General features: G+C 38.2%; 1 protein-coding gene across 1 annotated transcript in view; it reads left to right on the forward strand.

The window, feature by feature from the left end:
• The window catches only part of FAT1 (FAT atypical cadherin 1), a 114,662-nt gene that overhangs the window by 56,990 nt on the left and 32,736 nt on the right, over nt 1–24,936 (forward strand). Inside the window, exons 4-9 of the mRNA XM_045552343.1 lie at nt 12,693–12,754; nt 13,618–13,962; nt 14,333–14,543; nt 16,855–16,994; nt 19,648–19,923; nt 20,052–20,262. Of these exons, the coding sequence (XP_045408299.1) occupies nt 12,693–12,754; nt 13,618–13,962; nt 14,333–14,543; nt 16,855–16,994; nt 19,648–19,923; nt 20,052–20,262 (1,245 nt within the window). The remainder of the gene's footprint in view (nt 1–12,692; nt 12,755–13,617; nt 13,963–14,332; nt 14,544–16,854; nt 16,995–19,647; nt 19,924–20,051; nt 20,263–24,936) is intronic.

Genomic DNA, 24,936 nt, shown 5'->3' on the forward strand with positions numbered 1-24,936 from the left:
AGCTCACAGCTTTGTGGTATGTCAAGGCCAAGAGAGGAAGGGGAGTCCTGAACAAAAGGGACGAGTGTGAGCTTCTCAAGTTTCATTATCCACAAGTAACCTCGGGAAACTGACACCACCCTTGCAAAGTGTCTTTTCAGTTACTAAGTTAATCAATTTGAACTTTGAGGAATGATATGCATCTTAGAATTGGCAGATAACTTTGAAATGTTACTTTTAGACATGTGGGTGCTTTAGAAAGGACCACAGTCTTATTCTTTTATTTGTATGTTTGGTAATTTTTAAGTTTTTGTTACAAACCTAGTATTGCTCTTAATTTTTAAAAAGCTTGTTTGAGCTATAATTGACATATGACAAACCGCACATACTAAGACAACAATTTGATTTTGATAAGTTTTGACATATCTTACACATCTGAGAAACCATCACTATAATCAAGCAATGAATGTCTCCATCCCTCCCAAAAGCTTCCTGATGCTTCTTTGTAATCCCTGTCCCCTCCTCCTCCCTGCCCCCATCCCCATGCAACCACTGATGTGCTTTCCGTCACTGAATATTAGTTTGCATTTCCTAGAATTTTATATTGATGTACTCATGGCATATACCCTTTTTTTCAGTAAGCCTTCTTAGACTTTTTTTGTAAGGCTTCTTACACTTAGCATATTTATTTTGAGATTCATGCATCTGTAGTGCATGTCAGTACTGTATTTCTTTTTGTTGCTGTATGTCCCTTGCATAGATAAAATTTGTTTATCCATTCACGTGTTGATGGACACTTGTGTTGTTGCCACTTTTTGGCTATTTACAAGTAAAGCTGCTATGAACACTGAGTACAAGTCTTTATATGGACACACACTTCCATTTTTCTTGGATTTCACACAGGAGTAACTGTCTGCAAACTGTCTCAAGGCAGTAAGCTGGTGCAGTCATAGATCTCACCTTGTTTGCTTCTGTCTTTCAGGAATCATTATCTTTCTTTGCCTGATGTCTAGTGTCCTGTAAACTATTTCATTTATTTTATCTGTTTCTTGGTGGTTTTATGTTAGAGCATAAATCTGACCCCCTGACTAGACCTAGAAGGTTAGCTATTGCTTTTTAATCCGGAAAAAAAATGCTTTTTCAATTTCAAAAGTGCCGCAAATATGTATATATTAATACTACAAAAACCTCGTTTATTAAATAGTGAATCTTCTTAACCAAGGTTTTTGTGTTTTTAAGGAGTAAAAATAAAATTCTAGATTTATTTTAAACAGAAACTTAGCAATATCCTGGATATATTTCTGGAGTTTGTAGAAATATAAATCAGTATATACATACTTTGTATGTCTTCCAAAATTGTGCCGTTGTGTTGTACCTAATAGCCTGAATGGCAGTCCTCAAGTTCCCCAGAATGCCGTTCATTATCAGCATACTCTGCTTACCAAGACTGGAAAGTACATGTGTGTTTGTGACGTGTACACACACATAACACACCTCATAAATTAAGTTACTTTTTTAAAATAGTAATGTGGTACAAAATTCAAAAGGCACAAAAAGATATTCAGTGGGATATTTACTCAGCTCTCCAGACACTCAGTCCCCTGCCTTAGTATATTAACTGTATTTTCTTATTGCCCATCCCTTGATGCTCTGGCTCATGAGGCCTCACTGGCTGGGGAGAGGCTGCCCCTCCTAGGGCTAGAGACCGCTAGCTAGTGACTGGCCCAGAAGAGTGCTTTTCACATGCAAACTAAGCAACCCGGAGCCCTGTCTTCAAACTACCACCTTTATGGTGCTAAGCCCCTGTTCCTTTGCCCGGGTCTTCTCAGGGCGAAGTACCTGACTATTAGGGACAGCTCCTGTGTCCCAGAGCCTTTGAAATTATTCAAACCAGCCCATCCTAAACCTGCTTACTCTGCCTTGCCTAGCCTTTTGGAAACCACAATCAAGGCCCTTGCCCACGCTTTCCGTTGTTCCTTCTGCCTCTGAAGTGACTCTGGAGCTTCCCTGTGTGGCCCTGCACTGCCTTGTCGGTATTTCAGTGGGGTGACAAGCCTCTTGGGGAAGGAACAAACCCTTCAGTGGGAGTCATATCCTGAACTGTTGGTCTCACCATACCTTAATAATAATAAAGCCTGCACTTTTTAAAACACTGAGAGGCTAATGTTTTGCATTTTATTTCACTCACATATAAGCAAGTAAGAATACATTATTTTTTTCTCTTTTTCACAGGTAGTAGCATACCATACACACTTATGTGCAACTTGGGTTTTTCCCTTAACTATTAAATGCTGTGTTTTTAGAAAAATCACTTTATTATAGTTATTGGTGAACTTGACACAATATTATAGGAGTGGATGTGCATATACATGTACCTTTCGTTGCCCATTTTACTAAGCCACTGATTTTACCTAACAAATGTGTTACTTTTTACCTCTTTTCATTCATTGATGTACGTCTTCCTATTTGGGAACAAATACACTGAGAAAGAATTCTATTTTGTGGCTAAAGATACATTCACCAGAAATGCATGGAAAAGCCAAGTATGGTGGCTGGAGCCTGTAAGTCCCAGTTACTGAGGATGCTGAGCTGGGAGGATCACTTGAGCCCAGGAATTTGAGAGCAGGCTGGGCAATGTATTGAGACCCTGTCTTAAAAAAACAGAAATGTTTAGCAAGTAAAGGTAGGGCATCCTTTTTTGAATATATGTGTATGTTTGTGTATGAGATTTCTATGTGTCTACATGTGCATATTAAAAGGGTCTAGGCTCTTTGACAACTGCTACATCTATTTCTATCCACTTAAAATTTTAAATAGTTTAAAAACTATTTTGAGGCTATTTCAGCTTAATGTTTCTTAGCTTTTCCTTTATTAATTTTGTAGGGTTAAAATTTCACGTATTTTGGAGGGTGATCCTTACTCTAAATCTCATCTCATTATTGAACTTGGAGCATGTTGAGCTGTTAGACTCTTGTGAGTCCTGCTGGTTCTTTCTCTTTGAGCAATTTCCATCCACTGTCTTAGGCCTGTTCCCTTTGAGAATTGAGCTTGAAGGAGACAGCCAGAGAGAAACCAGCAAAGCCTGGTTTTCTTCCTTTTGCCACCTTTCTGTCTCATTCTCTGGTCCACCCTTTTACCTTCTTTTGGCATCATGTGTGGATAAGGCTGGAACAAAACTTTCATTAGGAGTCAGAGGGACGTTGACATGGGTATCTCACATGCATGTGTTGCACTGGGAGGTCGAGCCAGACACACATGAATTTCGTAACTGCCTCTTCTCTGTACACAGTGCCACTCGCATGCAGTGTGCCTTTGGGTTTGGTGTGTGGTTTGGGGGCCAGTTTTTCTGTAGCTTATCTATTCTTTGTATTAAGAATTCCTGTAGAATATAATAGTTGCTTTTGAGGCTAACCTTATTTACATGGTACTTTCAGACCAGAAAACACAAAGCTTCTGAAAAACAGAAGATGTTTAAACTTAGTTTTATTAACTATGTACTGGAGGGGTCATTTAACTTTTTCTATAAAGGGGCATAATATTTTTGGCTTGTAGGCCATGCAGTCTCTGTCACAGTACTCAGCTGTCTTTGTAGCACAAAACCTGCCACAGACAATATGGAATGAATGAGGATGGATGTGTTCCAGTAAAACTTTATTTATGGACATTGAAGTTTCTATTTCATATACTTTTCATGTATCACAAAAGTCTTTTTTCAGCCATTTAAAACTGTATAAGCCATTCATAGCTCATAGGCCATACAAAAACAAGTTAGCTATAGTTTCCTGATTCCTGATTTTTGATGTATTTACTAGTAGGACTAGGTAAGCCATATTGATTTTTTTTTTTTTCCCTTTTGCTCTAAGCAAGAATGCTTAGAAAAGATGATATGTATTTTGCTTTTCTGGATCATTAAAATTCTGGGTTTTGCGGGGGGTGGGGGGAGGTTTTGGTTTTTTTTTTTTTTTTTTTTTTTTTTTTTTTAAACAGAGTCTCGCTCTGTTGCCCTGGCTAGAGTGCCATGGCGTCAGCCTAGCTCACAGCAACCTCAAACTCCTGGGCTCAAGCGATCCCCTCGCATCAACCTCCTGAATAGCTGGGACTACAGGCACATGCCACCACGCCCAGCCAATGTTTTCTATTTTTAGTAGAGATGGGGTCTTGCTCTTGCTCAGGCTGGTTTCAAACTCCTGACTTCAAGCCATCCTTCTGCCTTGGCCTCTGAGAGTGCTAAGATTACAGGTGTGAACCACCAAGGCTGGCCTAAAATTGTTATTTAAAGAATAGTGGTTAGAGACCGGGTGCGGTGGTTCACACCTATAATCCCAGCACTTTGGGAGGCCAAGGCAGGAGGATTGTTTGAGGCTAGGAATTCAAGACCAGCCTGGGCAACATAGTGAGACACTGTCTCTACAAAATAATAAAATTAGTTGGATGTGGTAGTACATGCCAGTAGTCTCAGCTACTCAAGAGCCTGAGGCAGGAGGATCACTTGAGCCCAGGGGTTTGAGGCTACAGTGAGCTGTGATCACACCATTGTACTCCAGCCTGGGCAACAGAGCCAAGACCCAGTCTCAAAAAAAAAAAAAGGGCAGTTAGAATATTAGTTATCAATGTTGAAATCTCAGATAAGATTAGCAAGTTGATAGTATACTGTTAGATTGCTTTTACTTTGAGAAATAACTTTCTCTCATTAGTAGATAAAATATCCCTAAATTTTGAGATTTTCATAACCTCTTTGTGTTGGTGTGTCCTGTTGAAAGTATTTCAGAGCTCCAAATTCTAGCTCATACAGTGGCTATATGTGTACTTACCAAATCTTTGCAATTTTCTCTATTTTTTTAATCCCATATTCTTTGTTGAGATGTTCATGTTCATGTTACTAAATTACAATTTTGTATGCTTTGTAGAAGTCAGTGTTATCCAGTGGCACATTTTTTGTTCATTTGTTACATTGTAGAATAGTATATAATATAGAATTATTTTATGTTCAGTATAAAAATGTGATTTTTGATTGCAGACAGATTGGATAAAGATACAGTTTATATGTAGTAATCCCTAAAGCGCCGCAAAGTCACAAGATGCTGTGATAGCTAATAAGTATATTGGGTTCTCCTCATGTGCTAGTCCACTATCACTTTACAGCTATTTTTTTCTGAACCAAAGTAAATGGCATTTTATTGCGGCTGGAACGGAGACTGAAAAAAGCGTAATAGGAAATAGTTACAGCTGCAAACAACTTCCAAGTGTTTCCGGTAACATTTGATAGCTGCAAAGGAAGGAAATGAAGGGCCAGTCCAGTTACAATGGCAGGAATTCATTTTTTTTTTTTTAAAAAGAAGTTCACCTATGTGTAGTCTTTTTACTATGATATGCAAATATTTTAAGGTGGAATCTATAGCTTTTTCTTACCTGTTTCTCATACTAATTTGTATTTTATAAAATAGAAGTGTATTATCCCTAAAATCTGAACAAAGTCACATTTTAGTCAATGCCTTTTCTGCACATGTTGATAATAACATGCTTTTCCAACTAAAATTGATTAAATCCTTAGGATAGATTCTATCAAGAGGCATTTGGATTTTTTATATGTTGCTGAATATCATTTGCTAAAATTATATTTAAGATTTTGCATTTAAAGTGCCTAAGTGAGATTACTCTTTATGTCAACATGATGTTAACCTTACAAATTGTTGGGTCCCTTCCCCCTTTGTTTCTGTACTTGTTAGGTCTGACATTTATAGGAATGCTGAGGGCAGTTCCCCATAGATTGAGTTTTGCTGTTGAACTTGTGTTCATCTTATGTTTTAATACCATCAGTTTTAACAAGAAACAGCTAGTAAGATAGAATTACAATCAGAAGAGAAGTCCGGAGATTTTAGGGTACAAGTTGTTGCGCAGCCACTCCGTGTGTGACTTTAGTCTTTTGATTAATTTTATTAGTGTTTTCTTTGGAACTCTGGAAGTTTGAACCAAATGAGTTCTGAGCTGCTTTCCAGCCTCGACAGTCTATGAATAGAATTAATTCCATCTTTGGCTCCAAGCCTAATCCTGCCGGCACCAGTATTACAGTGACAAACAATAGCTGCTCAGATGGCCACAGCTGCCAAAAGAGCTCTCACCAGGCCACAGTTAAATGTGGTCCTAGAACACCACCCAGATAAAGACAGCTCAGTGCTGCAGAGTGTCTCTGAGCCCACAGTCTGAAGCTCTCAGGGCCTGGATGCTGAGTGATAATGTAGGAAAAGTTGAACATTTGCACATGACCTACAAGCAAGTCCGTATTTTTAGAAGGGGAATGGAGGGAAGAGATGTCCTCTCTGCCAGTCTGCAGGTCAGCTCTGCCTTTCCAGTGTTGGCTCTGGTCTAGCCTGTGTTTCGGGGATCCAGCCCTGGCCCAGGTCCTTATGGGCCAGGGCCACCCCTTATTCACTTACTGTATCTACCACAGGACCAAGGCTGATACTGAGGGGGTGGTTGCTGTGTAATGCTTTCCGGTTGACTGGTAAAAGATTTTTTAAATTAGCCACATTTGAATGATTTTCCCTTTCTCCTGTTGGAAGAGGAACCATAAGACTTTGAACAGATAAATGCTGCCCTTGGTTTAGTTTCTGTCCCTCCCCTGTCTGCCTGTGACGCCCTCTGCCTGCCCACTGTGCAGATCTCAGGACTCCAGCTGTGAGCTCGTCAACTGCAGTGAGCAGCCTTGTCCTGAGGCCATTTTCATTTTACGGAAGCTGGTTGAGTACAGAGCTGTAGACCAGGATGTCCCATAGAACAAGTGCTGACACAGCGACAGTCACGCGTTACCTGGAATTCTGCAGTTACTGTCTGCTGTTTCTCTACCTCACGGCACTTTGTTTTACTTAAATGCTTCATTTTAAAAATCATTATAATTACTAATTGCATTGCCATCGTTATTCTCCGTACATTTGGATAGTCCCTGTAGTTCTTTGATAGTTTAACTAACTCAAAAAAGGCTCAGTAGTACACCCGGGAAATTTTTTAAAAATTATACAGGAGCCCAAGGTTTGAAATACATGTCCTGTGAAGTTCTAAAACACTTCTAAAGTCTAACCTCTCATATCTTTAATATTTATTTTATACAAGTTATGTTCATTTATCCTGGTAGTAGGCATTTTATTATTTTTCTTAGTTTCTGTGTAAGAGGAGTTAGAGTTACGGCTAAAATAGAAAGGACAGTTTGGCAGATGTAGGGTGAACCCAAGTAAATGTTTTTAACTAAAGAGAATATTCTAGTGATGCGGCATGGTGGCTTATGCCTGTAATCCCAGCACTTTGGGAGCCTGAGGTGGGAGGATCGTTTGAGGCCAGGAGTTGGAGACCAGTGTGGGCAACATAGACCCTGTCTCTAAAAAAAAATTTATTTTTAACTAGCTAGGCAGTGGTGGGCACCTGTAGTCCCAGCTACTTGGGAGGCTGAGCCAGGAGGATCGCATGAGCCCAGGAGTTGGAGGCTGCAGTGAGTTATGATCATGTCCCTGGGTGACAGAATGAGACCTCATCTCTTTAAAAAACAAACAAAAAAACACCCAGAAATGCATCCTCTCACAATTCTGTATGCCAGAAGTCTGAAATCAGTGTCAGTAGAGCCATGCTCTCTCTGAAGTCCCTAGAAGGAGAAGTCTTCTTTGCTCCCTCAAATCTTCAGGCATTTCTTGGCTTGTGACAGTGTCACTCCAGTCTGTCTTCACATGTTCTTCTTCCCTGTGTCTCTGTGTCCCAAATCTTTCTCTGCCTTTCTCTTAAAAGGACTCTTGCCATTGAATTTAGGGCCCACCATACATCCAGGACGATCTCATCTTGGAGGTTGGAGTTAAATTGAGGTCCTTGATTTACATCTTCAGAGACCCTTTTTCCAAGTAAGGTCACATTCACGGATTCCACATTTGACGTATCTTTTGGGCAGCAGCTACCATTCAAGCCACCACAATATGTATTTCCAAAAAGACAGAAAATATGCTGTTAAATGGAAATTTATATAGCCATTTAGATTCCTGTTTGTTTGTTTCTTTGTTTTGTTGGAAAGACTACATTTCATTTAACTTACGTTCTAACAAGATTTAAGGATTTGGTCAATAGTTGCAGACTTTCCAAGAAGATTCTGGGAGATGTTTTAGGCCTTGATAAGTAATTTAAGAGCAGTTGGAATCTTAAGCTACGCTCCCCTGGCCACATTGGTGAAGTATTTTCTGTAATGTTAATTATTGTTCTTATGTATATGATATATTTCTCATATATTTATAGTCCTGTTAGGTTTCTGTGTATCTCAAATAGTATTTTTAAGAAATAGATAATATACTTTGTCCCAGAATATGTCCAGTAGTAATTATTATAATGACTAAAAACAAAACTATTAAGTGAGTGAATTTTTTTCAACTTCTGTAAGCACTTAGACTGCGAAGGTTAGCATTGAATGGATCTCCAAGTCACTTGGAAACCTTTATGAGCTTTTACAAGCTGGGTCCTAATGGAGATTGTGATTTGGCGGCTCTGGCATGGGGTGGTACCTCATGACTCTGCTGCATACCTGGTTGAAAAGGGCTAGAGCAATAGAGAGACTTCTGAAAACTTTCTTTGGTCAGAGCTCAATGCTGGTTTCCCCTCGACAGCTAACTCTGAACTTCAGGAATTTATTTAATATTCCTACACCTCATTTCCCCAATTTTTAAAGTGTAGGATTTGGGCTAGAGGATTGTAAGAGACCCTCTGGCTGTAGCAAACTTTGATTTCACAGTATGGGAATATTTGAGCATGTATGATAGGTGTCATTAAAAATTTGTTTCAACTCAAAAACATTAGAAAAAGTTGTTTAAGGTATGCCACTGTAGTGTTTCCAAGAAGTTTTAACCTTCTATACACATGGCCATATATTTTAGGCTTCAAAGAAATCATTTATTTGGAACTTTCCAGCTTAAGATTAGTTTTCAACCAAGAGACAGTATTTCTTTTTGCTCTGAGCTTTAAAATATTTTATTGGTTAAATTTCTTTATGTACTTATTAAAAATTAAAGATAACCACAATGAAGAAGTGTATAAAGTAAAAAGTGAAGAGCCCTCTCCTTTTGCCCCTCTTCCTTTAGCCACCTGTTCCATTTCCCAGGAGTAACCACAGGCAGTATTTCAGAGTTTAACCTGTCAGAACTTCCGTGCACAAAAATGTGTGTATGTGTTGCATATGTACGTACATATGTATGTCTCACGCCAGTGTCTCGCCTTGCTGGGTTTTGTAGCGCTCCTTGTCCAAAAGTTGCTCAAGCAATGTAAGTTTTACAGTCTACTCAGTGGTGTATTACAGGTTTTTTACTGTAATTGTCCTAATGGTGCTGATTGTTAAAGCGTACTGAATGTCCTGGGAGCAATCCCTGCCAAAGTCAGGATTGAAAGGTAGAAATCCAATTTCCAGATCGTGGTAGCAACAGCTGCTGAGGAAATTAGCCTGTCTATACTGAAGGCCCCTAAAACTTCAACCAAACACTGCCTTTACCACTAAATATGCCACAGTTACAGTTCTTATGTTTAGCATAAAGTAGAATATATGAAAGTGTTTCAGAGAAATCAGTGGGGGGAAAATGGCTGAAAATCACATATCTAAAGTGCATGCCTACAGTCAAAGGTTCATCACAATAGTGCTGTGATTCATAAAACATTATGAAGAAGTGATAGAGCCCCGCGGACTCCTACAAAGGAGCTGAGTTTGGTAGAGAGAACATTCCAATCCGAGAGTAATGTGAGAAAGCCACATGTATGCACTGAATAATTTTATTGTGTAATCATTTTACATATTAAATATATAATTATGAATATACACTTACAGTTATTTATGTGAATTAAGAGCTTGGACTCTGGAATCAGACAGACTTGGGGTTCAGTTTCAGCTTTGCCATTTACTGGCTTTGTGATTTTACCTCTCTAAGCCTCAGATACCTTTAAAATGAAGATAGTATGCTAGTGTCTCCCTTATGGGGCTGCTGTGATTATCCAGTGAAAGTGAAATATAAAATCCTTAGCCTAGAGCTGGGTCCTGGGAAGCACATAATTAGTGTTGGCTAAACCAGGAGCTATGAGTCTAATACCCATCTCTACCTTTTACTAAGACGGCTGTATCCTTAAATAAATTGTATGCCTTTGAGGACAAGAGCCTTGTCTTAGGGTTTTATGTATGTGTCTCAAAGTAACATATTTGGGGAAGACATTCTGAAAAGTAAGTTGAGTAACAATGCAAGCAGAACAAGTGGTGGATGTCTGTGAGCTGGTACACATGACATCATTATTGTTTATGAACATACACTTATTAATTTTTAGTGCTTAGCAAGAGATTTTAGAATCAAAAATATGTAAATTAGTAGCATAATGATTCTTCAAAAGTCCTGGTTAACAGAGAGACTTGATTCTTAGGTCTTCAGATGAAGCCATAAACTAACAGTGATGAACCAGGTTTCTCCATCGCCAGCTGAGCCCAGGGAAGTGGCAACTCATAATGGGGAGGGGATGTAATCATTGCAAAGCAGTGTCAGCACAATCAAAATCTTGGAACATTTTGCTTTTTTTGCTATATAGGATTAAGACATATGTGGATTTGGATCTGGATCAAAATTTGGATTTTGATAAATATATTTACTATTGAATTATTGCTTCAAATTTTAGCCACAGGAAAAGATCTTAAATATTGTAGAGGTCCTTGTGGGCTTTGCTACATAGAAGACTTTTAAATGAGTGACTATAATACTGTTGGATGATGCTGTGATAGAGGAAATTTAGGGCTCAGAGAACCCAGCAGCAGAACCCAGATTAGCCCTGTCAGACTAGGCCTTGGAAATGAGCTTACACTCATTTCAGGTTAAACTGAGAGTTGAAGAAGTGAATAGGAGTAGTCAGGCTGAAATGGAGAAGAAAGGAGCATTATAATTCATTGCATTTGAATGGAATTAATGTTCCATCTGAGTTATCAGAGAATTAATTTGAAGCATATAGAACATACAAATAATTTCAAATCTGGGAAGGAGATATTCGGGTTACTTTTTGGCTGTATATGGTAGTATGGATGTAGGCACGCCTTTTGTTAGCCTTCTGATGTGCTGTAAATAAATTGTAAAGTGGGGAATTGTGTTTGCTAACAGATATTTGCGCAGTGCTGTTGCTGAATGATTAAGTGTTACGCAGAGAATATTTTGTGAGCATGTCATGCTGTTGCTCCATGTGATATTACCATTGATAGCTACTTGTGATGGATGCTTTAGAACAATTAGGTGAAACTAATAAATGTGATTTATTGTCATTCTTGAACTATTTAAAACTGCAGTCACAAGAGGGTGGCAAATTTTTGATAGAAAAAAAGGGATTCACTTAAAAGGTTTTTGACTAATGAAAATAAAGTTTGTGCCACATTTAAGCATCATGTTCACACCCTTAAGCATGTGAAGCATTTTCCTTAAGACCCTTGTGATTTGTTATGTAAGTATGGTTTGGGAAAAATCCCAGTATCTAGCTGTTATATAGTCTTTTGTTGTTCTTGTGTAGACAGCGCTGCTTCATTGAATTGTGAGGAAGATCATGTTGATCTAGATCCTTAGTAACTGTTTAAGAAAAAAAACTTTGAATTCAATGAAAACACGAACTTCTCATTTACAACTTTAGAGAAACATTTTGAATAGCCTTTAAAATGTTACTTATTTTTTTAAATGATGGTGGAAGTAAAAAAATTGGTAGTCCTTTGAAATTAGTTAGGGTTATAGGATAAAAATAATTTAGAGTGATACAGTCTGTTTCTAAATATGAATTATTTGAAATGTTTCCCTGTGGGAAAAAGCTAGAATGCCTGGCAGGAGAAAGTTTAGCCCTGTCGGTTGTCATGTCACACAGGCTTTACCTGATCTTCAGGTCTAATGTACAGATCGCTCAACATGCCCTTGTCTGTGGTCAACACAGATTGGAGAGGATATTTTAGTGGTTAGGGGAATTTGTTTGTTTTACAAGAATACATTTTATCAATTTTAATGGTCTTCTAGGTTCCAACATATGTTGACTATTCAGACAGTTATTAAAATTAAAGTTCTAGAGTGAAGTTGAAATTTACAGATATTCTAGTTTGATAAGAAAATTAAAGACATAAAGAATATGGAATTTCTTGGAGAATCACTTACTTTCTTCTTTTATCAGGAACTAAATGAGTACTATTACCCAGAAGATCATATTAACTTTTTATAACAGGTTTTCAGTTTTGAGGGTAGATGGTTCTAAGGTAATAAATTATAGTTAACATTATGTTTTTCAATGGTCATTTTAACATAGTTATATAAGTTGTTTCTATAAATTCTTAGTTATCTCTGGAGCAATTAAAGGAGATATAGATGAGATTGAAATCCTCATAACTTCATCTCACTTTTTAAAAATCTTTTCTGACAAAATATATATTGAAACTACTAACAAGTAGAAAATGTAACTGGTTTGAGTTTTTCTTCTTCCTTAATACTTGTTTATCTAATGTGTTTAAGAATCATTAAAGTGAAGAAATATATTGTTGTTTGTAGACAAAATAATCATACCTAAAAATTAAATATCTCTAGTAATCATTTTTTTTCCCTTGAGAAAAAGTTAGAGGTTTGCTCAGACTTTTACAAGAGTGTAGTTTTAATTACAATATTTTGTAATTGACCTTATTTTGTGAGTATTAATGAACTATTATCATTTTACAGGTCTCATCACAACGACATCAAGGAAACTAGACCGAGAACAGCAAGATGAACACATATTAGAAGTAAGCATTTCTTTATTTTCAATTATTTTAAAAATATTTGTAATTATAAGTTATCACGGGAAAGAACAATCTTATTCCCATTAGCCAGTATTTATAGCTGTTAATATTTTGTTATATTATTTTCTGATCATTAATATAATAAAAAGGAAAATAAAGAAAACTTCATGAATATAGTTTGTATGTCCTTTATCCCTGCCCCTCCCCAGTCCTTTCCCAGAATACATGACCACTGTCTTGCACTCTGTTCCAGTCTTTGTACTTTATACTCGAACACACGGAGCAAATGTAACTATAAAGCATTAAAAACTTGTATGTAAGAAAACAGCCCAACAAAATAAAATGGTGATAACTAGTATTAAAAGGTGTACTATTTAACATGTACTTTCAAATGATGATTTGGCAGACTTTACTGATGAAGCTTACAAGTGACAATTTTTTAATGTGGCATGTGGAGATTTTATTTTTAAGTATATAGAGTATATATTATTTTTAAGTGAACTCTTTAAACGTTTAAATTAGAATTTTCACGTATCTCTTCCACTGCCTAAATAATTGTTAAGTTTTTGGAAGCTTACTTAACATTTTGGTGAAGTTCACTTTACAGTTACAGTAGTTTGAGAAGAGAGGGCATGGTCAGGAAAGAGTGAGAGTGAACAGCTGTTTCTTTCTTAGCCTCTCTGAGTCCCTCTGTAAAAAAGGGAGGAGTTGCCTTCCTTCCTCACAGGGCTGTTGCCGGAATGAGAGGAGGTGGCCTGTGTACCGTAGAGCTTGCACAGGTGCTGACTACCATTAGGAAGAAGGTATTCACTTTTTATGCAGGATATCTTAAAAACGTTTATTGATATGTTACCTTTAAAAAACAGGTTACCGTGACCGACAATGGTAGTCCCCCCAGATCAACCATTGCAAGAGTAATTGTGAAAATCCTGGATGAAAATGACAACAAACCTCAGTTCCTACAAAAGTTCTACAAAATCAGACTCCCAGAGCGGGAAAAACCAGACCGAGAAAAACCAGACCGAGAAAGAAACTCCAAACGAGAGCCTCTCTATCGTGTCATAGCTACAGACAAAGATGAAGGTCCCAATGCAGAAATCTCCTACAGCATTGAAGATGGCAATGAGCATGGCAAATTTTTTATTGAACCAAAAACTGGAGTGGTTTCATCCAAAAAGTTTTCTGGAGCTGGAGAATATGATATTCTTTCAGTGAGTTAAGATCATACCCTTTGAATTTCTTAAAACATACTTTAACGATAAACCTAGTCATGGATTTCTTCTCTTAAAATTTTATTCCTAAAGTAAATGGCTTCAGTGTTTGTGACCTAACATTCAGGCAGTGCTTGATACTGCTTGAGAAGTATGAGTTTGTTTTTCCTTTTCAATTGTCACTCCATTTGCTTCTTTATGTTGAGTATGGTCTTGAAGTGGTTGCTCTTTTTATCAAGCATTAAACACATGGTATACAGATATTAAATGTTTGAAATTGGCCCACTTTAAGACCGAACCAATCTATGCTTCAGTTATGGGCTGTAACTCTGACTTGCTTTTTGTGTCCCCTCTGGGTATATTTTTATAGATTAAGGCAGTTGATAATGGTCGCCCGCAAAAGTCGTCCACCACTAGACTCCATATTGAATGGATCTCCAAACCCAAACCGTCCCTGGAGCCAATTTCATTTGAAGAATCGTTTTTTACCTTTACTGTCATGGAAAGTGATCCAGTTGCTCACATGATTGGCGTGATATCTGTGGAGCCTCCTGGCACACCTCTCTGGTTTGACATCATTGGTAAGCATTCCTCGTGGTGGTGGTTATCTTTGCTAGGTTACACTGAGGAGAACCTGCGTATGGGTGTCTGAGTTTTGTGCACATCTCATGATTTAATATTGGAAGTAACACCTATAGGTGGAGAATTTGCTTTAAACTATAATATTTTGATTGTAAAATTTTTCACAGTGTGCAGTGTATATTAAACTGATTTAAAATAGGTGCTCTCTATCCACCGAGTTGTTAATGTAAAAGTAAAGTTTTTAAAATGTGCATCAAGGAGTTACAGAAAAACCTAAATGTTTTGGTCCAAAAGCACAGCTTCTTAATTTTTAATTATTAATACATAACATATGGCACATTATTATTTTTAGTGAATATGATTGGAACATTTAAGGTAACTATGCCTGTGTAATTGTCGCATGTCACTATTTTGTAGGGAATAAGCTTACAAATTTTGTTTTCTATAACTTTAAATTAAAGTACCAGCTATGGCTATTTTAGTTTTATTTATCTCATTTTCAAAAGGAAGCAGGGTTCATTAGATTAATTCACCATCTACTAATAAAATTTACATGCTTAATAAGCCATTTCTTCTCCTTTTCCGTCATCCAGTTTAGCTCAGACATATTCAACATGCTGTAAAAAATTCACATTGAACTTTAGCATCTTAGATTTTTTTTTCCTTCTGTTTCTTCACAATATTTTAATTACAAGAGTATTTAAGATCAAAAGTATGTGTTGCGACTCAGCTCTAGCTGGAACTTTATGTCCATTTTTCCTCCTCTGCCCCTTAGCCATGTTACCCCCAAACGCTCCTTCAGCAGGTTGAAGCTGAAGGGATGCAGACTGTGGGGACCTGGGATGCCAACAGGGCAGGCTTTGCCTCTCTGAACTTTCACAGTCAAAGGCTGGGCTGTTACCCCAGTTTGGGGTAGTATATGAAATAATTGATATCATCAACACCTGTGAAACCATTACAGTTTAGTTTTGAGGGAAGAAAACAACTATTTTCATAGTTATCTGTAATCAAAGTAGCTTGTTTGCTTCTGTTAACTTTTATCACATATCCAGATCAAGAGGCTGCTGTTACGCAGTATCTGACTTGGCAGTTTAATACTTATGGTGTTTGGAGCTAGTTTGATTGACTGTTCTTATTCTGTGCTTGCTTTCCATGCTTGCTTGCTTCTTTTTGGCTGGCCAGGAGACACCTTTGCTAGAGAAGTTTTTTACATCTTTCAGATGACTTGTGACCTGAACTGTACAGCAGAAGGTATCTGCTGAGATCACATAATTTGCCTCAGATTATGAGATCTAAAATAAATGCATTGTTTTTTTTTTTTTTAGAACTTATTTCCAGTGACTCTCTTTCATCGCTGTTTCTTCTCATAGTGTGCACATGGTCACCCATTCCAACTGCAAACACGTTGACTTAGTACACCCCTAGATCCATAGTTTTAGGTTTGGCTTAAGACTGTGTGTGCGTTGTTTTGTTTTTTGGTTAGATTTAGTAGTAGAATTTCATCATGACATTAAACATTTATTTTCATTCCATTACATTTCATTAATATAAGTGTCTCAAGTTCAATGGTTTTATCTAGAATATAATTGAGGATGTATTTGGCTAGTATTAGTAGGACAGAAACTTTTGCTTCATTAAGCTTTGTATTTGACAAGAATGGGAAAATAAATTCTTTTCAGATAGTGTATAGTAGCCAGGATTAATTGAAGTTAACTACGTTTTTTTTTTTCCAGAGTTAACATTTATTTATTTCTTTCTTTGAGACAGAGTCTCGCTTTGTTGTCCAGGCTAGAATGAGTGCCGTGGCGTCAGCCTAGCTCACAGCAACCTCAAACTCCTCGGCTTAAGGGATCCTACTGCAACATTTATTTTTAATAGTTATTTTACTAGGGCAATATGTTCAAAATATCAAAAAACTTTTTTTGAATACTTAAACATTTAAATGGCCAATGATGTTTCATATAGCTACTGAGATATAAATTGAAGATGCTCAGATCCCCTGAAAAAGCAAATTGAAAGTAACTCATTTGGCAATATTAGCAGCGCTTTCTGTTTTCAGAGTTGCTTTCTGGCTTCCTCTCAGTTGGTTGCATCCTTGACAGTTAGGGGTCCAGTTTTGCCTTAATAAGCATTGTCTTTCTAATTGGCTGCTCTTTTCTTGTCTTTCTGAATGCTTGCTTCTTGGAATCACTTTGATCAGTATATCAGAAGGTTTTCCCCGCTACCATTAAATGTTAGAAAGCCACAAAATAAAGGACAGATTTTCATCCTGTGACCTGTTTTTACTGATTTTATCCTAATTTAAACTAGGTGGCAACTATGACAGTCACTTTGATGTGGACAAGGGCACTGGAACCATCATCGTTGCCAAACCTCTTGATGCAGAACAAAAATCAAACTATAACCTCACAGTTGAGGCTACAGATGGAACCACCACTATCCTTACTCAGGTAAGTGAATTACTAATGGTAGATTTGTGAGAGGAAGATTCAGATAACATTCTGATTTAAGGGCCCACAGGCAATATGAGCGGTTGATTTTGCCCTATGAGGTTCTAAAATTAGAAGTATGTTAGTATGTTGATACAGTTTACAACTATAAACTATGCCAAGGCTTTTTTTTCGGGGGGGGGGGGTTTTGTTTTGTTTTGTGTTTTTGTGATAGGGTCTCATGCTGTTGTCTGGGCTAGAGTACATCATAGCTCACTGCAACCTCAAACTCTTGGGCTCATCTGGTCCTCCCACCTCAGCCTCCTGAGTAGCTCACACTACAGGCATGAGGCATGTGCCACCATGACCAGGCCTGGCTAATTTTTCTATTTTTTTGTGGAGACAGAGTCTCCCTATGTTGCTCGGGCTGGTCTTGGATTCCTGGTCTCAAGTGATCCTCCCACCTTGGCCTCCCAAAGTGCTGGGATTATAGGCATGAGCCACTGCGCCCAGCCCCAATGATTTTTATTTAGAGAAAGAAAATTAGTTCCAAATCCCAATTTAGGTTTTGGATATAATTAAGCAGTTTTGAAGATATTGAGAGATGACTTTAAAAACAAAAGAAGCCTACATTGCCATTTGCTATCAAAATCTTCTAATTTGGTGCTCATTTTTCAGCTGTTGCTGTAAAATACATCTCTGTTGAGGATGAATTGTCTAAGTCATTTTCAATAAAACTGGTTACAGTGATTAATGTTTTAAATCACTTTTTTTACACTCCCCCTCCCCCTGGGCTACCTTAACTAGGACTGTGTAAAATAACTGATAAAATCATTCTAATAATTCCTTTAACATTTTTATTTGTTCCTGTCTGATGACAGAGATGGCCAGATTACTGAGATTTCAAATTTAAATGTTAAGAAGCTATATGTTAAATTTTTAATTTCTCTTCTTTTTAATAATTCTCTTTGGTTCTCAGTGTGGGCTATTTGAGCTCTACAAAAGAAACATTCCTGGATGAATGACCATCATAAGGTTTCAGGGGGAGGCAGAGCCATTCATTTAACAGATATTCGTTAAACATTTGTTATATGCCAGGTATTGTTTTTGAAACTGAATAATAGAAAGAAAACAGACAAAAAATGCTACCATCTTGGAGCTTACATTAGACTGATAGAAGCTAAAGGCTTGTGTATAATTTGTGTTCTAAAAGAAAAAGGAAGAAGTTAAACAGTAGAGTTTAAAATGCTTATGATTTCCAATTCTCTAGCTTTAGGTTATACTATTTTAAAGCTTAAGTGAGACAGATCATCTGCTAAATCATTTAGTGGTGGTATAGGATAAAAATTGTAGTCTGGGATGTCTTTTCAATTAATAAATGAGTAGATAATTTAAAGCCACTTGTGAATAATTTATTTCTATTTCCAAATCCTTGTGATTTTTTGTGTATGTAAAATTGATATATGTACACTATTCTGTATGCTTTTGGGATCATTTTGAGATTGTCATGTAAAAGTGCTAGTGCGGTATTAAAATTTCAATTTCGTTAGTAGCTGTTCTCATTCTGGAGACAAGCAGAATCAATTGGTTTTCTCTCTCTTTAAGGATAAGCTCTTGAAGGTAAATTTTAGAGCATGAAAATGAGAATAAAAGCATCAAGAATTGTAATAAATCTAACAGGATAATTCTAAGAGAAGGATTTAAAGAGTGTAACTATAGTCCTGTTCATGTAATCAACTAACCAGAAATCCAGCAGAAGGAACTTAATAAGCAGTGGGAATGGCCCGGTGTGTCAAGCATTCTCATTGCTAAATACGATACATCTACCTGAAGCATTCATTATTTATTACATCAATGAATACTTAGTATTGCACTTCTTTCCCAATAATTGTATTTTTAATTAGTACAGTTAAAAACTTAGTATGAAATATGTACATTGACTAAAATTCCTATAAAACCCAGGAAATATATTCTAGTTTTCTTTCTCAGGGGCACAGTAAATCTCACATTTCTATGCTTCATTTATACAGAAGTATAACTTATTTCGAGTCATTCTCAGAGGGTTTTGATAATCTAAAGAGGTGCTGGCAGGGAAAGGTAGTCAGAATATGGGAGAGTGATTCCTGAGCCCGGGTTGACCTGTGAAGGTGTGGGACAAAGGGGACAATCAGTAATTAGGTTTAGGTTTTCAGTCTGGGGCAGAGAACAGGGAGACGGGAATGGGGGGTCGGGGGGCGTGCAGAGCCCCATACACCACACGAAGAGCAGCACAGATCAGACCCGGGTAGACAAAGCACTGGAACACGGCAGGGTAGATTTGGGTTTGTAGGTAAAACTCAAAAACCAACAGAGCAGATTTTGTGCATCCAGGTGAGCAGCAGCAGATGCCAGGTTTGAGCAGGTTTAGGAGAAGGTTTGGGAGAGTGTGGTGGGTGAAGCAGGGCGATCCTCAGCCGAGGTGTGTAGTGGGAGGGAGGGTCGGCACACCCTTCAATGAGAAGGGTTTAAGAAGTTTTTGATTCTAGATTTTTATTGCTTTTATTTCTCATTAGTGTTTCATTTTGCTAAAATAATTGTTTTTTATCAGTGTACATTGGATTTTTTTCCTGCTTTAAATATTAAAACATCACAATTAGGAATATGATTACACGAGTCACTTTGTCATTCATTACAGGTATTCATCAAAGTAATAGACACAAATGACCATCGTCCTCAGTTTGCTACATCAAAGTATGAAGTTGTTATTCCTGAAGATACAGTGCCAGAAACAGAAATTTTGCAAATCAGTGCTGTGGATAAGGATGAAAAAAACAAACTAAGCTACACTCTGCTGAGTAGTATAGACCCATTGAGTCTGAAGAAATTTCGCCTTGATCCTGCAACTGGCTCTCTCTATACTAATGAAAAACTAGATCACGAAGCCATTCACCAGCATGTTCTCACAGTCATGGTAGGTCGGGCATTCTGCTCGCTCTTCTGCCACCTTTGGGTCCTGAAAGATTTCATGTGTTTGAGAATGATTTTTAATCAGTTATAAGGAAAACCCCAACAGGATTGATAACGTATCGATTCTTTCAGGTACGGGATCAAGATGTCCCTGTAAAACGCAACTTTGCAAGGATTGTTGTCAATGTCAGCGACACGAATGACCATGCCCCATGGTTCACCAGTTCCTCCTATGAAGGGCGGGTGTATGAATCAGCAGCTGTCGGCTCAGTGGTGTTGCAGGTTACAGCTCTGGACAAGGACAAAGGGGAAAATGCTGAAGTGCTGTACTCAATTGAATCAGGTACTCTTGGGGCACTCAGTAGAGTGCTTCGTACTTGCTAAGTACGAAGTTAAAGTTATTGAAGCATTTCTGTGTATCTTTGCAAAAATTGCTTAAAGTTATCTCTAGCTACAATATTTTTACATGTTAGGGGAAAGAAGAGGATTTTAAAAAAAAAAAAAAAAGCTTTCAGCCCATCAGAGAGCAAAGGTAGGGTCCTAACTAAATTCGGGTAAAGTTCTTGGGGATTCATGATATTAGCATAAGTCAAGACTCTGAGAAGTCCTACCGTAAGGAAAACTTTATTTGACGAATTCAGTAATTCCAAAATTATAACCATACCTTTTCTTCCATTATATCAGTTAACTATGAGACATACTTAGGAAGATGCTGGCCTAGTAATTTAACATTTTACTACTTTGTCAGAGTATTTTCTCTTGGGCAGAGCAGGAAATCCCATGACAGAGTGCTGACTCATGCAATTCCAGTTGACTCAAATCTCAGAAAGCGGGTGTCATACCTCTCCTACCCTTTCCAGGTTTGGCCCATTTTTTCCCACTCACTTTAACCAGTTACCTTTAACCAGGTGAGTTTCATTGATGGAACTGGGTAGTTGAAATAGACCCCAGAGTTGTTGGGACTGGACTAGAGGAATGTTGACAAGGCCGGGGCCTGCCAGAGCTGTGCGTGAGGCAGCGAGGGCCAAGGGGCCCCCTGGAACTGCAGGTCAGGACAGCTCTTCCAGGGACAACAGGGCAAGAAGCCTGGAGTCTTACTGGGGACAAGGAGGGCCACCAAGAAGCAGTCCTGGCAGAGTGAAAAAATGCTTTCGTTTCCTGTTCTGTTTTGTGCTGCTATTGCTGCATTCACTCCACAGGCAAGTGAGTGAAACTCGTTTTATGTGCCTAGTGCCACGTTGGGAGCACTCATGCTTGATAGGTAGGGGTTACCATTGGGTCCATATGATTTATACAGTCAGAAATCTCATTGCTATGGGACTTTGCCTACTCATGCCAAATACTATAAATGAGTGATTAAATATTGAGAGGCAATTCACAGTTCTCCATTTTCCTCAGTGCCACTGTTAGTACAAGGAATATAGTCTATTTCTGTCTTCTTTGTAATGAGTTCAGAGAATTAAGATCTTCCATTTAACTTGACTTTAGCTCTATATATTTAGAAATGGTCTCTTCTAGGAATTAGAATTGGTACAGATGTATGTTAACTGTAGATCATGTAATCAAAATCTGAGTAAATGGAAAGTAATTAAAAAAATACTGATGTGTTTTAGGTAGTTAAACTATTTTTATTTGTTAACATATTTGAAATTTCATTTGTTTCCCTTAAAACAACCAAATTGAGTTCATTATTCACAAATAAGATCTTACATACTGCCTGTGATTGCAGTGTTAAAATGCATTGTAGTGTAGGTAGTGCCTTGAATAAAGATGGAGTTTTTTTCCACTGGTTCAGAAATTTAGCTGTTAAAAAAACAGTGCATTCCATTTGTGCATGCCTGAACACTTCAATAAAGTAATTTTGTCATAGACAAACTGACGGGGTTTATGTAGGAGAAAATGTTAAACTTTCCCTTAGCTTTCACATAATTTTCAACAACTGGGTGGTTAAAATATGATTGTTGGTGTCTGAGTAAAAGCATGTGCATTCTTTGAATGCTTGTAGTGACTGATGGAATTAGTAATTTGGTATTTTAAGAATGGAACTCTATCTACCCTCAAAGAATAGATAAGACCAATGGCCTATTTAAATGTAGAATTAGAGCTTTTTAGAAGATATTTTTATAGTTTTGGTGATGTAAAATTATGCTAAACAATTACTTGATAGGAAACCACTATTAAAATGCGCTAGAATTGTGTGTGTGTGTGTGTATTTGGTGGAATAGTATGAATTATAAAATGTTCATACTGCCTGTCATTTAACAGTTTATTCATAATCACCTGCTTGTAATTTGTGTCAGATAACATTTAGTAAAGTTCAAAAGACTAGTTATAAATTCAGTCCATAACACTGCATGTTTAATTAGCAGTAATTTATTGAGCAAAAGGTTTGGCCTGATTAGGAGTCTTTAGGGAAAAAGGAATTAATAAAAGATATTTTTGGTAACAACTGGCTTATGTGCTAGAGACACATCAGTGCCATACTCTGGCTGTATGATGTTTTCTTCTCTTTACGTCTTTTTTAAAAAGTAGATTATTGGAGCACTACTTTAAAACTTTTGTAATGCCTAGAAATAGAAGACAGTAAATACACTTACTGATTAGAACTGGTCTTCTTTCCCAAACTTAGGTTAAATGCAATTGCCTTGAAAGTTGATAGAGGTTGCCATCCTGTCAGCCAGTCAGCAGGTCCTTACTGACCGTCCCAATGAGTCCACAGGGGAAGAAACAGACCCCCCTGTGCAGCTCTGTCTAGTAGAGTGATAGCTTAGGAGCAAAACTTAGCTGTTTATCTAGATATACAGATAACAATTTAGGGTTGTTTAGAAAGTCACTAATATTTCAGCTAAAGTTAGTGAATAAGCCTCCAACCTAGTACAGACTTCTCCTACTGCCTTATTCATTCATTCACAAATACCATGTGTGTAAAAAATTTCAGTGTTTGGTGAATGTACCTATTATTAGCAAAGGCAGGGGCACATTCATGCCACTCAGCAGCCCTTAGTGCTTCTCCAGATAAGTATGATGCTGCTTTCCTGGCTGCAAATCTGATGATTTCTGCCTTAGGAATAAGGCAGTGAGATCCGTATGGCAAATCACTAGCTGGGCTCCTGTTTGACTTCTTATTATCAGTGACAAGCTCAGAGCCGTCTTTATCAAAGTCAAGACACCCTAGATAATAAAGAATGTTTCTCAGTTTCCCATGGCCAATGAAGAACAAGACTATATACTGTAAAGAAAACTCAGGGTGAGGAGACAGAACAGCCTTGCTGAATTGGGACGTCACGGGAGGCTCACAGGGGGCGCTGGAATACAACCCGAGTGAATGAGTGAGTGGAACCACAGTGAGGGTGGCTGGGGAAGAGTGTCCAGGAGAAGACATGCCACATCCAAGGGCTCGGTGGTGAGTGTGCTCTCCTGGTTCGGGAGCCGAGGAGGTCCCAGCATGGCTGGACGGCAGGGAGCAAGTTGCATGGAAAGCACAGTGTTCAGCACAGCCAACCTGAACACACTGCAGATAAAATCTGTTCCTTCCTTCTTGGAGGCCTTACATATTTGAAGCTTTACTGGCAAAATATTTCCCTATACAAAATAAGAGAAATGCACGTAGAAGGATGAATATAAAATATGGCAGATCAGCTGCTTTATGAGTACAGACACAGGAAGTCTGAGGGGTGGGGAGGGAGACAGTTAGCACAGTCTCCTGTGTCGGGCCGGGCCGCCCGTCGCAGTTCTGGGAGGTAGGGGTGATGCGCCGGTAGGATGAGAAAAGGATCCTGGAGCTCTGATGACTGCCTACAACACCAGGACCTGGCATCGCTGCCTCTTGTAAATACAGGCAGGCCGGAAATCAGTGTCTCAGCAGCCTGGCAGGGGCAGCAGGACCTCATCCTGGGCCAGGGTTCAGCTCCAAGCGCCAGGCCTGAGGAGAGAGCCTGGGCCTCGCCCTGTTGCAGACAAGACGCTGCCTTGGGGCCTGGACTCAGAGCCAGGCAGACTTAATGAAAACCAGGCTGGGTCTGGCCTCTGAAAAAATGGTCATGGATTTTTGGAAAATGTATTAAAGGAAGGAAATGAAGACTGTAGGGGAAGTGTTTACTGTTAATGATGTGGAGAAAGAAGTACTTGGTTAATCCCCTGGTTTGCAGCTCTGGTCTGTGAAATGCCATACTGATTGCAAACCTAGAGGAAGAATTTGAGAAGGCAGTTAAATGGCAAATGAACTTTGTTTTGGGTAGGTGTAATAGTTCATTTGGGGAAAATAAATTCCATGCTATGATGAAAATAATGAATTCTGGACATTCATTTATGAAATAGGAAAGGGGTGGAGGTTTCGTGGACAAATCAAATGTGAGGGCCCAAACACTGCCTTGATCTCTCCAAAAGGGCTGCAGAAAGCTGCTGTTTTCTTCAAAAAGATTTCAATTGATGGTACGAAACTATGGAATTATTGTAGAGTTACAGTTGCAACTAAATATATATACACAATATAGCCTGAAAAAGTCCAAAGAAAAGCAAGTAAAACAATCCTCCTAGAGCAGTCTCTCAGCTAGACACTGTTGATGTTTTGGGCCAGATGAGTTTTTGTTGTAGGGGGCTGCCCTGTGCACTGTAGGATTCTAGGCAGCATCCCTGGTCTCTACCCACTAGATGCCAGTAGCACTCTCTCCTTCCAAGTTGTGACAACCAGAAACGTCTACAGACATTGCCAGATGTCTCCTTGGGAGCAAAATCACCCCAGTTGAGAACCACTGACCTAGAAGATAAATTGACCTGAAAAAGATTAAGGAGGGAATGTTGCTGAAATCTTTAAAACCCGTAGAGTGGGATGAATAGTTACACAAACTTATTCATCAGTTTTCTGAATATTTAAAATAAGAGGCAGCTCTTTTGAAGCTTGATGTAAGTTTTCTTGCTAAATTGACATATATTCCTTTATAATGAAGAAGAATCTTGAGAATCTATGAGATATAACTGCTGAAAATACGTGTTCCAGAAGGATGTTGTGAAGGGACCC

The sequence above is a fragment of the Lemur catta genome, chromosome 5 (assembly GCF_020740605.2).
Source record: "Lemur catta isolate mLemCat1 chromosome 5, mLemCat1.pri, whole genome shotgun sequence".
NCBI classification, from domain to species: domain Eukaryota; kingdom Metazoa; phylum Chordata; class Mammalia; order Primates; family Lemuridae; genus Lemur; species Lemur catta.